Below are 17,148 nucleotides of genomic sequence, written 5' to 3' on the forward strand. Positions count from 1 at the left end.
GCTCTTTCTTCTCCGTGACAAAAGTCATGTCAAAACTAGTTTCTTCAAGGTATTACATAAGCATAATAAACTCATCTTGCTGCAGGTGTCTGGAATGTGTGTGTGTGAGTGTGTGTGTGTGTTTCAAGTTTTATTTGTCGTATGTACGGCATACACATGTTATACACCATCCAACGAAATGCTTACTTCCAGACTCCTTCTCGCCAATGCAACAACAATAAGAAATAAGATACGATAAGAATACAAACATAAAGTAAATTGCTTAGTAGAATAGAATAAACTTTGTAGCATAAGTATAACACAGGAAGCACAATTTATGATTCAATATTGTGCGTGTGTGTGCTACGTGCATGTGTTCACACTCCGATATCTCAATGTCTGTGCTCACCATAGCCTACATTAGGTGAGTAAATCATTATCAGGCATATGTTTTCTCCTCCTCCCCTCTCTTGTGTAGGACTATAGCTGCCATCGAGAGCAACTTCCCAGAGGCTAATCTTTCAGTTGTCTCCATGGTGAACCCTGCTATTGTCGGAAGCATCAACCTGCTCCAGTACATCAGGAACAAGCATGGCAGAGGTACGGTACCTATGCCAAGAACAAAGCAATCAACAAAATCAGATCTGTTTATTAGACAATTTATTTAAACACAAGTAGAAAAAGACAACATGCATAAATACAATTATTGAGGATTACACAAAAAATGTATATTTACATTGTGGCCCTCTTTAAATCACTTCCAACCTTTTTCTTACATCATACTATCTCTATTGTTTTCTGATGACTCTCTCCTTAACATCCTTATTCTTTCTCTAATTACTAATTTACCTAAAGCACCACATGTCCATCTGCACTCATTTACATGTTTTTGATTTGTCAGTGTATTTATTCAGTTGGGAAGACATAAATATAATCTGATGCTCGGAATCAGATGCATTTTACATTTTTGAATTCAGACTCCACATGCAGGCCAACAACAATAAACTTTTATCCCAAGGGGAAACTCCCTAACAAAGCACAATACTGTTTCGCCATGTTATGGCGTTATCATCTGGGTTAAAACAAGATGCAATCGCTTTAATAACTATTAAATCAAGTATCAGGAATTTCTGACCTGTTGCTTTTGGATAAACAATTTGTGCAAGAATAAATCCTGGCAACTACAAAACTAGCTCATTTAAGTTCAGCTATGTGAATCAGCCAGGTTAATTGGAAGAGGACAGAGGTAGTGTTTTTATTTGTCATGACTTACAGAATCAAACAACATTCTTTTGATTTGGAAGGGAACACTATGAAAGAAACTAGAATGTGAACTTACATCCAACATTTATACTAGATCAAAATACAAACCCCTCAGAGGAATGTTGACTCTCATGTTTTCAGCTCTCACTTGTCAGTAACCTCTTTAGATAGGCCACTTTTATCTGACATTTCTCAAAAAATATGATTTTACACAGATGTCTACATCACCCTTGGTGATGTTATCATGGTGCCACCCAATACCTCAGCACCAGCAGCTGTCAACTCCCTCATGCAGCAGGTCAGGATACCACTAGACAAGGTAAACCTCCCTTCCCTGGCCAAAGGCCCCGTTTGAATGCTTTAGAAATGTGAGTTAAGCTTCCCTAGCCTGGTCCAGATCTGTTTGTGCTGTCTAGCCAACTCCTATGTTCATTGTTATGTCACATTGGCAAGACAGCACAAACATATCTGGGACCAGGCTAAAGATTTAATTCCCTGGGCTAAATCTGTTCTTAGTACAGCACAGTATGTGTCTGAATATCCTCCAGTAAATAAATATTTAGCCTGTATGACGGCATACTAAATAATATAATCTGATTAGTCTAGGTACCAGGAAGTGACTAGGAATGCTTCTATCTGATGTCAGGATGGATGTAAAACCTGTTCTTACTCAACAGTGATACTCATCACCAATTTTCTAAAAGGGACAATATAACTCAGTCTATGAATTTGAGAGTTCTTCAGCCCCATCCCTAAGCTATTTACCCCAAAAAGTGGCGGGGTGCCTGTTTTGTTGTTATTTGAATGCCCGATTGTCCCTTTAAAGGAATACTTCAGGATTTTGGCAATGATGCCCTTTATCTACTTGCCTAGAGTCAGATGAACTGGTGGATACAATTTTTATGTCTCTGTGTCCAGTATGAATGAAGTTAGAGGTAGTTTCGCGAGCCAGTACTAGTATTAGCGCAATGACTGAAGTCTATGGGTATCTGCTAGCATGCTAGTAGATACCCATAGACTTCCAGCCATAGACTTCCAGCCATTGTGCTAACGCTAGTTAGCATTGTCTCGAGAAACGACCCCTAACTTCCTTCATACTGGACACAGCGACATAACAATTGTCTGGAGAAATAGATAAAGGGCCTCATTGCCAAAATCCCGAATTATCCCTTTGAAGGAGATATGTACAATTACTCCTAAAAAATTATGTTAGTTCAAAGTAATTATGGGATTATTATAGTATAAATTACTTTACTGATGCATACTCAAACATGAACCTTTCCAACCCCAACCTTTAGGCTGTGGCACTTACAATGGACAAGGCACTCCTGCATTCCTACATATGTTCAGGAAACCTCAGTGTTGAGCTCCAAGCAGCTTGTACTGGAGTGACAATGGATATGCTGCTGGGGTGGATCAGTGCCGACAAGGTGGCCCAACAGGTATGTGTGTGTGTGTAGGTGGCAATGTGTTATGGCATCAGCACAGAGATGAGCAGAGAACAGAGGAAAACAGGCAGTGAATGTTATGTCTGGGGTAGGGCCTGTTGCTGTCTTTCATTTCCTATCTGAATAGCATTACAAACCCTTTTCCCCCTTATTCTATTCTCTGTTGTTCAAATGTAAAGACATTAATACATTATATAATTCCACTTTCTCTCTATCTCTCTTCCTCCTCTCTCTCTTTGTCCCTCCCTTCCTCGCTCTACCCCCTTCTCAATGCATACACTCAATCAGAGACACAGGGGCAAACCAAACAAAGGGTTACCTTGGTAACATCCTAGCTACAACAACATAACGGAGCAATGGGGACTGATGGGGGAACTCACAGGGCCACCTGTATAACAGGACCCCAGAGATGACCAATTACACCTTTCTGCCAGGTTGCCACGAGGCTGGGGGTAGAGCTTTAAACTTATTACCAGTCAGGGGCAGATGCAGTGAGCTAAGCCGCCGCTCATCTGTGTGCTCACTCACTGAACTGTCGGGTTCAGAAATAATATATTTCTTCAGGCTGACTGTTTTATCCCTAATGGGCTTATATGATGATCAGTGGTAACTGTCTAAAACATACTGTGCATACAGGGTCGCAAAGGAGATTGGGGTTCAATGGGGTTTATTGGTCCTCTGTGTGGCTTGCTGTGTTTCCCCTCCTCAGAGCCTCCTGGCCTCGAGTAAAGACACTGCTCCGGGGGATGTTACCTTCGCCAGAGGCCTCATCCACAGCCTGATGGGACTGTTTGTGGCCCCCGAGGGCCACGGCTCCTCCAACAACACAAGGTCCCAGCGTAGCAGTGACACACAGCCTCAGACCATAGAGGAAGAGCTGTGAGTGAATATTGTTTTGTTTCTCTCATTGTGTAGTTCTGGTGCTAGATACATGTCAAATACCGCACATTTAAAATTGCCAGCTCAATATTTTATTTGTCATTCAACAAGGTTTGGAAATAGACTTAAAGTAGTCGTCGGTGATGATAGGACTTCCATTTGAATCTACCTGAAATAGGTGTAACTGATCTTAGTACCTGGAAGCTTCAGAATAGTCTATAAACTCCATAAGAAAGTATATTACCAAGCAAAGAAGCCCAAAGTATATCCATAGTGTCCATTCTCCCATGGGTGACATCTAAACTCTGATTTGGCAGGTTCCTGAGTGTGTCCTCAGTAGCAGTGGAACTTCTGAAGGGCATTCCTGGCTGGAACTACGTTCAGATGGCCCTCACCACCGGCCATGCCTCCATGCAGCTGGCTACGACAGGCTTGGATACTCTAGTGGGTATGTACTCTGTGTATAGTACTGTATGAGTGCTGCATATACTGTATCCAATGAAGATGAACTGGAACTGTATACTTCTGTTGTGCCAATAAAGCATTTTGAATTGAATTGACCATGGTCACCTTGTGTTTTATTTCTGACACACAGAGATGATGGGGAAGGTGTCATCGGACGCCCATACCTACCAGGATACCTTCCTCTCCCTCATGTCCAACCAGGCTGCTGCTGACAACTTTGCTGGACAGGTCATGGACTCAATAGTGAAGACAATCATGAAGGTGAGTGGACTGGCTTTAATTAGAAAAAGCAGGCAAAGCTGGTTGAAATGACATCATAAAAAGAACTAAAGTACTTATAATCTGTTTACAACCAGAAGTATACTGAACAAAAATATAAACAAAACATGTAAAGTGTTGGGTTCCATGTTTCATGAGCTGAAATAAAAGATCCAAGATATGTTCCATACCCACAAAAAGCTTATTTCTCTCAAATTTGTTTACACCCCTGTTAGTGAGCATTCCTCTTTTGCCAAGATAATCCATCCACCAGACAGGTGTAGCATATCAAGAATCTGATTAAACAGCATGATCATTTTTGTCTGTAATAAGTATAAGTATTTCTGTCTGTAATAAGTAGGTGGGCCTATGCCCTCCCAGGCCCACCCATGGCTGCGCCCCTGCCTAGTCATGTGAAATCAAAATATTAGAGCCTAATACATTTATTTAAATCCAATGATTGGGAGAGTAGTACCATTGTCTTGGTGTTTGTTTTTGTAATATGCATTTACAGTTGAAATCGGAAGTTTACATACACTTAGGTTGGAGTCATTAAAACTAATTTTTCAACCATTCCACAAATTTGTTTTGTGGAATGGTTGCCAAACTCTAGTTTTGGCAAGTCGGTTAGGACATCTACTTTGTGCATGACACAAGTAATCTTTCCAGCAATTGTTTGCAGAAAGATTATTTCACTTATAATTCACTGTATCACAATTCCAGTGGGTCAGAAGTTTACATACACTAAGTTAACTGTGCCTTTAAACAGTTTGGAAAATTCCAGAAAATGATGTCATGGCTTTAGAAGCTTCTGATAGGCTAATTTACATAATTTGAGTCAATTGAAGGCCTACCTTCAAACTCAGTGCCTCCTTGCTTGACATAATGGGAAAATCAAAAGAAATCAGCCAAGACCTCAGAAAAATAATTGTAGACCTTCACAAGTCTGGTTCATCCTTGGGAGCAATTTCCAAACGCCTGAAGGTACCACGTTCATCTGTTTGGCCATAATGACCATCGTTATGTTTGGAGGAAAAAGGGGGAGGCTTACAAGCCGAAGAACACCATCCCAACTGTGAAGCAGGGGGGTGGCAGCATCATGTTGTGGGGGTGTTTTGCTGCAGGAGGGACTGGTGCACTTCACAAAATAGATGGCATCATGAGGTAGGAAAATTATGTGGATATATTGAAGCAACATTTCAAGACATCAGTCAGGAAGTTAAAGCTTGGTCGTAAATGGGTCTTCCAAATGGACAATGACTCTAAGCATACTTCCAAAGTTGTGGCAAAATGGCTTAAGGGCAACAAAGAAGCTATTTGAGTGGCCATTACAAAGCCCTGACCTCAATCCTATAGAACACTTGTGTTCGGCGTGACAGGTGTAATATTTGTGTTGTGGAGAAATTACCAGGCAGGAGACGGGAGTACAGTTAGTTTTCGTTTAGTCAAAACCCCTCGTGCTCTACAGTTCCTGGCATTCCAGTGCGCATGTGCATTTCCTATTAGGTGTAGTAACGTAACACTGCCGTAATGCATTACTGCTTAGTAACAGCACAGTAACTAATATAAACAGATGTAGATCCCAGATACTACACTCCTCCCCTATAGTGTTTAACTCCCAGAGAACAAGGTAAATATGTTAGGTAACTACTAATCCAATATCTGAACAATGCATTCTTAAACATTTTTCAACTACTGGGTTGAAGCAGATTTTTCAGAGCCCAGCACAAATCCAGGGGATTATTTTGCCTAATAAGTTTGTGTCCTAATAACTAACCCAGGTAATGTCCTTTTTCTTTCCTTTTATCTAGGACATATTAAAGTGTTTGTTTTACTGTCCGTTACCTCCTTAACCAGCTCAACTCACAGGTCAAGCTTTTGAGGTGCCCTTCGCTGTCGAATAGGATATCTCCGCTCCTCCTGGGCTTCCTGTGGTGGGCCAGGTTTGGGTGGAAGGTCAGGCTCTGTCTCTCCCGTACGTCCACAGTCAGGAGAATAGTCCTGGGGGTCGTTATTGTTCTTGTTCTCTCGGCATGTCTCTGCTGGGGCGTTGGACCGTAGCAGATGAACCACATGAACGTTGACCTGGCGATGACCAATTTGGACTTGGTAAGTCAAAGGTCCTCTGCGTTGCAAGATCACACCTGAGTTCCACAGGCGCTTGGGGTGTCTGAAATCACGTACCATCACCCTCTATTCCTCTATGAATTCTCTGACAGTCTTTGAGTGTCTGTCATGAGCTTTCTTCTGCTGTAGCTGGTGCTTTGCCACAGTGCTTGACAAGTCTGGTTTTAACAATGTCAGGCGGGTACGTGGTTGGCGTTTCAGAAACAGTTCAGCTGGTGTACATTCCGTTACTGTGTGTGGGGTGTTACGGTAAGTAAACAGGAACCGGGGAAGCCTTTGGCGGATGGGCACAGACTGAACCTCGAGTCTAGTCCAGGCCTTCTTAAAGGTTTGCACGGCTCTCTCCGCTGCTCCGTTTGATGCCGGATGGTAAGGTGGTGACAGGATGTGCCTTACTCCGTTGTTCTTGAGAAACATTTCAAAATCGTTTGACGTGAACGGGGGGCCATTGTCCGGTACGAGCTCCTTGACTAGTCCAAAGGATGCAAACAGGTGTCTGAGAAGATTGATGGTCTTCTCAGCTGTGGTCAGTTGAGTAGGGAACACTTCCATCCACTTGGAATGGACATCGACGACAACAAGGAAATGTTGCTTGTCAATTTCGGCGTAATCCACATGGATGCGTTCCCAAGGTGTAGCAGCCCAGGACCATGGATGAAGAGGTGCAGCAGCAGGCTTGTTGCGAACAGCTTCACAAGGTGAGCAGTGGCCTACATGCTGTTGAATGTCCTGATCCAGTCCAGGCCACCACAGATAACTGCGAGCGAGTGCTTTCATTCGAGTGATCCCTGGATGTCCCTCATGCAGGTCAGATAGCAGTCTCCTCTGGAATTTGTGAGGTACCACCACTCCCCACAGAACACACCCTTGATCAGTGGACAACTGGTCTTTCTTGTCGATGAATGGACGAAGGTTATCGTCATTTACGAAGGTTGGCCAACCGCCTAATGTTAAGTCCAAGACTTAAAGCACTGGGTCTTTCCTTGTTTCCTCTGCTATGTCAGAAGCAGATATGGGCAGTTCATCAATGTGAGAGATCTGGAAGACTGCTCTATCATCTTCACTGTCGGAGTCACTATTGCATGGTAGTCTTGATAGTGCATCGGCATTTGCGTGATCACTGGATCGTCTGTACTCAATCTCGTAGTCGTAGGCTAACAATATCAGAGCCCAACGTTGCATTCGAAGTGCAGCAAGGGTTGGTATAGCTGATTTTGGTCCAAGGATGGCCAACAGAGGCTTGTGATCTGTCAGCAGTTGGAACTTCCTTCCGTAGAGGTATTTGTGAAACTTCTTTACTCCGAATATTATGCTCAGGGCTTCCTTCTCAATTTGAGCATAATTTTTCTCACTTGGTGACAGAGTCCTTGATGCAAATGCAATAGGGTGTTCTTCACCTGACGGTAGAACATGTGAGATGACGGCTCCTACTCCGTATGGAGATGCATCACACGCGAGTCTCAGCTTCATCTCTGTGTTGTAGTGGGCAACCCACTTGCTCTTTAGCAGACGCTGTTTGCATGTCTTGAATGCTTCTTCGCATTGTGGGGACCAATTCCACTTTGTATCGGCCTGCAGCAGTTGGTGAAGCGGATGCAACAATGTGGACAAGTTTGCCACAAACTTTCCGTAATAGTTCAGGAGCCCCAAAAATGACCTCAGCTCTGAGATATTTGTGGGTGCTGGTGCGTTTACGATTGCTTCCACCTTGCTGTTGGTTGGGTGCAGGCATTGTGCATCAATCTTGTATCCGAGATACTCCACTGAGTCCTGGAGGAACTCACACTTGCTGCATTTCATTCTCACTCCGTATTTCTCCAGTCTTGACATCACTTTGTCCAGCACTACAATGTGCTCTGCAATGTTTGGTGCTGACACGAGGGTGTCGTCCATGAAGCACACAACATTGTCTATACCGTCCAAGATCTGATCCATTGTGTGTTGAAATATCGCTGGAGCTGTCGAGATTCCATAGGCCAAGCGATTGAATCTGAATAGCCCCTTGTGTGTATTGATGGTCAGATACCGTTCTGACTCCGGATCCAGCTTCAGTTGCTGATAAGCGAATGCCAGGTCCAGCTTACTGAAAACCTTCCCACCAGCTAGAGTGGCAAACAGATCTTCAGCGTTTGGTAGTGGATATTCCTCTGGTAGTATGCAGCGATTTACTGTGACCTTGTAGTCACCGCATATTCTGACGGTCTTGTCTTTCTTTGGGACTACAACAATCGGAGCGGCCCAGTCGCTCCTCGCTACTTTCGTGATTATGTTATTCTTCTGTAGGCGGTCCAGTTCCTTCTCTACTGCTTCCTTAAGAGCATAGGGAACTGGACGTGGTTTGTGAAAGATAGGCTTGGTTCCTTCTTGCACTCTGACTTTTGCTGTGAAGTCTTGTATTTCACCGTAGCCATCTTTGAAAAGTTCTTTGTGCTTCTCCAGCATGTTAGTGAGTGTAGCCTGACTCACTGGTTTGTCATTTCTCAGACTGAAGATTTCTCCCCAGTTCAACTTGATCTTTTGTAGCCAGTTTCTACCTAGCAATGCTGATTTTTCTCCTTTAACAATGACAAGCGGTAGCGTCCACTCCTTCCCCTCATACCGGACTGGTACCTGGATCTGCCCTAACACAGGAATAGTGTCACCAGTGTATGAAGAAAGGCGGATGGACGCGGGCTGAAGAGGGCACTCTTTCAGTTTTTCTTTGTAGAGTCTCTCTGGAACCAGGGATACAGACGCTCCGGTGTCCAGCTGCATTTTTACTGGTTTTCCCGCTAACTCCATGTTGAGATAGATTCCATCTTTTAGTTGTTGAGCTGTGTACACTGTGAACAGTTCCAATACTGTTTCAGTTGTACCTTCCTCGTCTTGTGCTGCGTCTGACACTTTGTGCGCTCTTGCTGTGCGTTTCGAGGCTTTACACACTCTCTGTAAATGTCCAACCTTTCCACAATTGTGGCACTTTTCCTTTTGGAATTGACATTCACTGTGCTGATGATTATCTCCCCCACATCTGTAGCAACTTGGCTTAAACCTTTGAGATGTGGGCTGCTTTGTTCTTGTGTAACCTTGAGGACGGGACTGAAAAAAGTGTGACTTTTGTGAGCTTTTTTCACCACGTGCATCACTGACCTTGTGAACACCTTTCTGACATTCTGCATGTCCCGATAGCTCAATAGTATCCCTGTGGGCGAGTCCAAGTGCTATATCACAGGCTTTCTTAAAGGTCAGGTCCTTCTCTGACAGGAGCCTTCTGTGATATGCTTCACCTGTGAGACCACATACAAACTTGTCTCGGAGAGCATCATCAAGAAATCGTGCAAACTCACATGTACTTGCCAGCCTTTTCAAAGCAAGGATGTAGTCAGCCACGGTTTCCCCTTGACTCTGGTGACGTTGGTAAAATCTGAAACGTTCTGCAATGAGAATTGGCTTAAGCTTGAAATACCTTGAAAGAGTTTCAGTCAGTTCTGCATAGTTCAACTCCACTGCTTTCATTGGTTCAATGAGACCTTTCAGCAATCCATACTCAGTTGGACCCAAAACACTGAGAAATACGTCTGCTTTCTTTCCATCTTTGATTTCATTTGCAGCCAGCCAACGCTCAAAACGCTCCAAATAGGAATCAAAATCCTCTTTTGTAGCCTCAAACTCTGGTACTTGACCAATGGTTGCCATTTTCACAGTTAATTGTTCAGTTTCCTAATATTCCTTAATTTTCTGAATATTCATCTACTTCTTCACTTCAGAAGTTTCTGCAATTACTTCATTCACTGCACTCATTTGTATGAATGTACACACCGTGTTACGTCCCTTCTTCCTTTTTTTCCCCTTGACAATATTTCTCCACTGAGATCGCCTAATTTCAATGGGTTCAATGAGAGTTTTTTTTATTTAACCACCAGAGGGCAGTGTCCCTATTCTGGACTCCAATAGTCTTGCTACTTGGCAGCTCCTGAATACTGTACTAGCAGTGCTAGCAGTGCTTAGCCTTCTCTACTGGCGAAATAAAAAATAACTGACGAATTACATAATTATTTTGAGTTTCATTACTCACGCAACATTCTTCCCTTCAAGCAATGTCCGTTTATGTAGTTTAATCACCTCGTCGCCACTGTAATATTTGTGTTGTGGAGAAATTACCAGGCAGGAGACGGGAGTACAGTTAGTTTTCGTTTAGTCAAAACCCCTCGTGCTCTACAGTTCCCGGCATTCCAGTGCGCATGTGCATTTCCTATTAGGTGTAGTAAGGTAACACTGCCGTAATGCATTACTGCTTAGTAACAGCACAGTAACTAATATAAACAGATGTAGATCCCAGATACTACAACAGGCAGCTCTGGCAGCTCCTGGCTGACTGACGGCTCTGGCAGCTCCTGGCTGACTGACGGCTCTAGCAGCTCCTGGCTGACTGTCGGCTCTGGCAGCTCCTGGCTGACTGACGGCTCTGGCAGCTCCTGGCTGACTGACGGCTCTGGCAGCTCCTGGCTGACTGTCGGCTCTGGCAGCTCCTGGCTGACTGACGGCTCTGGCAGCTCCTGGCTGACTGTCGGCTCTGGCAGCTCCTGGCTGACTGACGGCTCTGGCAGCTCCTGGCTAACTGACGGCTCTGGCAGCTCAGGACAGACGGGAGACTCCGGCAGCTCAGGACAGATGGGAGACTCCGGCAGCTCAGGACAGACGGGAGACTCTGGCAGCTCAGGACAGACGGGAGACTTTGGCAGCGCTGGAGAGGAGGGAGGCTCTGACAGCACTGGAGAGGCAGGAGCACCTGTAGGCAGAAGACGGAGAGACAGCCTGGTGCGGGGGGCTGTCACCGGAGGGCTGGTACATAGAGGTGGCACCGGATAGACCAGACTCTGAAGGTGCACAGGAGGTCTCGAGCACCGAGCCTGCCCAACCTTACCTGGTTGAATGCTCCCCGTTGCCAGGCCAGTGTGGCAAGGTGGAATAGCCTGCACTGGGCAGTGCTGGTGAACCGGGGACACCATGCGTAAGGCTGGTGCCATGTACACCGGCCCGAGGAGACGCACTGGAGACCAGATGTGCTGAGCCGGCTTCATTGCACCTGGCTCGATGCCCACTCTAGCCCGGCCGATACGAGGAGCTGAACACGGTGCCTGCCCGGTCCCTCTCTCTCTCCGGTAAGCACGGGAAGTTGGCGCAGGTCTCCTACCTGCCTTCGCCACACTCCCCATGTGCCCCCACCCAATACATTTTTGGGGCTGCCTCTCGGACTTCCAGCCGCGCTGCCGTGCTGCCTCCTCATACCACCGCTTCTCGGCTTTCGCTGCCTCCAGCTCAGCCTTGGGGCGGCGATATTCTCCAGCCTGTGCCCAGGGTCCCTTGCCGTCCAGAATCTCCTCCCATGTCTAGGAGTCCAGTGATCGCTGCTTCTTCTGCTGCTGCCCGTTACCACGCTGCTTGGTCCTTTTGTGGTGGGTGTATCTGTAACGGATCTCGTCCTCCTATTCTGAGGAGGAGTAGCGAGAAGGATCGAGGACCAAAAATGCAGCGTGGTAAGTGTCCATAATGTTTAATAAAAACGACAGAACACTGGAACAAAACAAAATAACGTGCATCAACGAAACAGCCCCGTGTGGCGAACAACACCCACAAAACACATGTGGAAAAAAGGCTACCTTTTTCTCCCCAATTTCGTGGTGTCCAATTGTTTTAGTAGCTACTATCTTGTCTCATCGCTACAACTCCCGTACTCGGCCAAAACTAAGCAATTGGGGGAGAAGGGCCTTGGTCAGGGAGGTGACCAAGAACCCGATGGTCACTCCGACACAGCTCTAGAGTTCCTTTGTGGAGATAGGAGAACCTTCCAGTAGGACAACCATCTCTGCAGCACTCCACCAATCAGGCCCTTACGGTAGAGTGCCCAGACAGAAGCCACTCCTCAGTAAATGGCACATGACAGCCCGCTTGGAGTTTGCCAAAAGGCACCTAAATTCTCTCAGAAAATGAGAAACATGGTTCTCTGGTCTGATGAAACCAAGATTGAACTCTTTGGCCTGAATGCCAAGTGTCACATCTGGAGGAAACCTGGCACCATCCCTACGTTGAAGCATGGTGGTTTGCAGCATCATGCTGTGGGGATATCTATTAGTGGAAGGGACTGGAAAACTAGTCAGGATCGAGGCAAAGACCTTAACCCGATCAACCATCTCTGGAGAGACCTGAAAATACCTGTGCAACAATGCTACCCATCCAACCTGACAGAGCTTGAGAGGATATGCAGAGAAGAATGGGAGAAACTCCCCAAATACAGGTGTGCCAAGCTTGTGGCGTCTTACCCAAGAAGACTCACGGCTGTAATTGCTTCCAAAAGTGCTTCAACAAAGTACTGAGTAAAGGGTCTGAATACTTATGTAAATATAATGTTTCAGGTTTTTATTTCTAATAAATTTGCAAACATTTCTAAAATGGTGATGAATACTTTCTGAAGGCACTGTGTATGGGTCATACACAGTGCCTATATTTTCAGTGATATGATGTTCTTGTTGGTTTCCAATAGATCCTAATGGCTCAGGGACATTCATTCATTCAATCATTATGTATTTATTTATTTAATAGATTTATTCAATCATTAATTAATAAATAAATACATGTATTCATTAATTCATTACTTGTTGGGTTCCAGTAGGTTATAATGGCTCAGTGACATTCATCCATCCATTAATTCATTACTTGTTGGTTTCCAATAGGTTCTAATGGCTCAGTGACATTCATCCATCCATTCATTCATTACTTGTTGGGTTCCAGTAGGTTCTAATTTCTCAGTGACATCCATCCATTCATTCATTCCTTGTTGGTTTCCAATAGGTTTTAATGGCTCAGTGACATCCATCCATTCATTCATTCCTTGTTGGTTTCCAATAGGTTATAATGGCTCAGTGACATTCATTAATTTATTCATTGCTTGTTGGTTTCCAATAGGTCCTAATATCTCAGGGACCAGTAAGGTGTGAAGATCTGCTGGGCCAGTGGTCCTGGCTCTCCTCTCTGAGCTCCATGGACCCCAGCCTGTGGAACGCCCTCTTCTGCCCAGGGAACAACTCTCGTCTCCCAGACGCTCTGCTGGCTGAGTGGATGCCCGTGGTTGACAAGGTAAGTCATGTGTACCTGGACAGCTCTCACAGGTTGTGTCTTATTGGCTAGGTCACCCCTAGAAAATGAGGTTCTGATAAAATAACTGAAGATTAAAAGGTTATCACAAAAGCAGAATACAAACAACACACACCTCCCTCAGACCCAATACTGGTTTAGACCATGTAGGTCATTTACATTAGAAACATTAGAAACATTGATGAATGGTCTAGTGAGAATACCATTGGTAGTAAACAGTAAACAGAAAATGTGTCATATGAGCCTATGGATTTTCCTTCTATAGATTTTTTTCCAGAAACCATTTTCTGTAATTTTGAGAACTTACTTTAAGTACATTTTTTGGGATATTAAGACGTTTTAGTATAAGCCAGCAATTGTTGTTATGTTATATCCTAAAACATATTCAACTTTCTTTGATCATTTTGTAATTTCCTTCTATATCCAAGGCGACTCAGCTTATGAACATAGTACAGGGCACTACCAACGTCAATGTCACCGTTCCCATGATCCTCACTGAGTGGCATGCACTGGCTGGCTCCTTTGTCAGCGGTGAAGTGGCCTTGAGGAACTTCAGTAATCTGTTGGATGTTGCCTACCTGGTGGGCTGGGTCCCTGAGAACATCACTGCAGTGGACTGGACACAGATTCTCATGACAAGGTTAGTGTGTACACACACTAATGAAGGCCCTTTGGCCGAAACGTTGGTCAAATAAATTGACCAAGTAGAGATGAGTGTATACTCTTTCTTTTTCATTTGTCATGGTCAGTGTACCTTTAGTAACCACAGGATGACCATGCTGTTTTGAGATAATATAATCAAGGTTTGTGTATAAATGAGTATACAATATCCTTGCATCCACAAGCGGAGTTGTCAGTATGTACCATACCAGTCAAAAGTTTGGACTCACCTACTCATTCAAGGGTTTTTATTTATGTTTACTATTTTCTACATTGTAGAATAATAGTGACGACATCAAAACTATAAAATAATACTTACAGAATCGTGTAGTAACCAAATATATTTTATATTTGAGATTAAGAGAATGCCAAAAGTGTGCAAAGCTGTCATCAAGGCAAAGAGTGGTTACTTTGAAGAATATTACATCTAAAATATATATTTTTTGGTTACTACATGATGCCATATGTGTTATTTAATAGTTTTGATATCGTCACTGTTATTCGACAATGTAGAAAATAGTACAAATAAAGAAAAACCCTTGAATGAGTAGGTGTGTCCAAACTTTTGACTGGTACTGTAGGCGAGCCGACATCATGAAAATATTGAGTCTATCAATATGCGTTAGCAAATACAACATGCAGAAATGATACTGAATATAGCATTGACGTAAAGTGAGATTCCACTTGACCGTTGAGTCCTTTTATGCGCTCTGGACATACTCTGGTAGTTCCCAACTTGCTAACGACCATCAGGCCCTAACAACCTGGTACTCAGGGCTCTATTGTCCCTCTAACCACTCTGATGTCAATGCAAATGCGATCGAAAATCACATCCAACACTTACCATCAAAACAGTATGAGCTTTTAAATCTCACCTCACTGTGATGATCAGTTTGAAGGAAGAAGTTCAAAAACAAGTTGAAGCTGAGTGGAAAACATGGTTGTTTTGTATGTTGTTTCAAAGCCTTAACACAACAAAATGGATACCACTTTCTAAGGTGATGATGAATTCAAAGCACCCATATGCATATTAGAATGAGCCCTAAAAACTAAATTGTACAATACATAGCCTACCGCTTATCATGCATGGCAGAAAAACATCAAATAAAACTGATTTAAGATGTCCTTGCTACATCATTGGTCTAGCCTATACTCCAAAATTAAACAAATTGGAGTAGGCCTAATCACCTTTGAGCGTGTACTGTATTATTATGCATACTGGATGGACTGGTTAGCTTATGCTCCAAATTTCTATTCATGAGTCTGGGAGAGAATGAATAGCCCTAGGCGTTGCTGTTGGTTCATTGATTGTGTAGGGGAGCTTACAGGTAGCCTACAATTATAGTGCATTTGTATTTGATTTTGAATAGCCTAGTAATAGGGTTAATCGGGTGGAACATTACCTTTAGCTATACAGAATATCTCACCACCAAGTGTTTCCACCTCCTTCTCTTTCCTTTATTCCTTTCTGGAACATTCAGAGAAGCTGTATTTCGTTGTGAAAACGTGTTACTATTGATGTTCCCAAACAGATTTCACTTGGTTTCCCAAATTAAGCACTGGGTAGCTCCAGAAACAGGGTTGGGGAGCCCACGGCATGCAGAGTGTGGGCGAAATATTAACTGTTGCGCAGCAATAGCATGCACCTCAAACAGTGGTTGATGCATGAAGTGAAATAAGTGTTCTTGTATTTCTTTTCCAGCTGCTCATATTAAGCACAGCTCTGCTATAAAACCGAAGTAGGCTACCAGGGATCATTGAAAAACGGACGGTGGGAAGCTTGCGGCCTCCATTCCCTGTCTTTTTACCCACCCCCTGTTCCTGCCCATTTGATAATGGGCCGTTCTAAATCAAAATTAATTTGACATATTTGTGAAGATGAGATTAAATTGAGAATAATCTGATGGGTGAAAATATGATCACTTGATGAGAGAACAGCTGTGCATCTTGAGGCAATGAACATAGCGCAAGCTTTTTTTTGCAACTTTCTCAAATCATCAATAGCCTATAGTTCGTCATGCAGCCCATATATGTTTTGATTTTTAAGACATTCTAAGGTTTATCAATCACAACAACATTTTCCAAATAAATCTAAATCTATTTTATAGGACCTGTTTCAAATGATCACGTTTACGCTCAGCATAGCCATTTCATATGTGCACTCCCTCCAGACTGGTAAAAAATCCTTTCTATTTTATTCAGCTATATTTAATTATATTCTTCTTACTATAAAGTCATATAATATAAAATAATGGCACGGGACTTTTAAACATATATTGTCTGCTAAATGAACAAGCCTACAGCCTACGGCATGGAGCATAGCCAGATAGCATACAATAAAAGGCCAACTCATATTCTGTTTATCTGAAATACATTTTCTTCACATCATAATGTTTCTTTAGACCTGACTAAAATAAATAATATATTTAAAATACCTTTTGAAATGTAGATGTTCCAAAGGCACATCACCTGCTTGTATGTGTGGAGGCCTGGAGATGCTAAACACCTTTATGTTAATTAACGGTCAATTACCTTGTGACCAGCAGGGTGTTTTGCATAACAATAACCGGTTGACAAAATGTCAGCCCTAGCTGAGATGAGGTATTGCTATCCAATATGTTAGTGGGATATGTAAGTGTGTATATGTTATGAGTTGGTTGTCATGTATAAACTGAACATCCATTTCTCTATGTCTCTCAGGGGTTTGGGGGCATTCATCACTCTGGGCTCTCACCTCCAGAACAGCTCAATGTGGCCGTCTATGGAGTCATACTTCCACATCGCCTACTGGATAATGAACTACCAGCCCAATGTCACCGCTTCACCAAATTGTGAGTCAGGCATGCATACACCAATACAACAAACACATAAAGAACACATGCACACATAAGGTAAGGTACGTACAGTGCATTTGGAAAGTATTCAGACCCCTTGACTT

At 43.5% G+C, this 17,148-nt stretch overlaps 1 protein-coding gene across 1 annotated transcript in view; it reads left to right on the forward strand.

Annotated features, from left to right (window-relative positions):
• The window catches only part of abca12 (ATP-binding cassette, sub-family A (ABC1), member 12), a 103,153-nt gene that overhangs the window by 10,704 nt on the left and 75,301 nt on the right, over positions 1-17,148 (forward strand). Inside the window, exons 9-17 of the mRNA XM_021597492.2 lie at positions 458-579; positions 1,458-1,561; positions 2,541-2,684; positions 3,400-3,569; positions 3,887-4,017; positions 4,165-4,295; positions 13,362-13,532; positions 13,979-14,190; positions 16,911-17,041. Coding sequence (XP_021453167.2) covers positions 458-579; positions 1,458-1,561; positions 2,541-2,684; positions 3,400-3,569; positions 3,887-4,017; positions 4,165-4,295; positions 13,362-13,532; positions 13,979-14,190; positions 16,911-17,041 — 1,316 coding nt within the window. The remainder of the gene's footprint in view (positions 1-457; positions 580-1,457; positions 1,562-2,540; positions 2,685-3,399; positions 3,570-3,886; positions 4,018-4,164; positions 4,296-13,361; positions 13,533-13,978; positions 14,191-16,910; positions 17,042-17,148) is intronic.

Source organism: Oncorhynchus mykiss, chromosome 3 (assembly GCF_013265735.2).
Source record: "Oncorhynchus mykiss isolate Arlee chromosome 3, USDA_OmykA_1.1, whole genome shotgun sequence".
In the NCBI taxonomy this organism is placed as follows: Eukaryota; Metazoa; Chordata; class Actinopteri; order Salmoniformes; family Salmonidae; genus Oncorhynchus; species Oncorhynchus mykiss.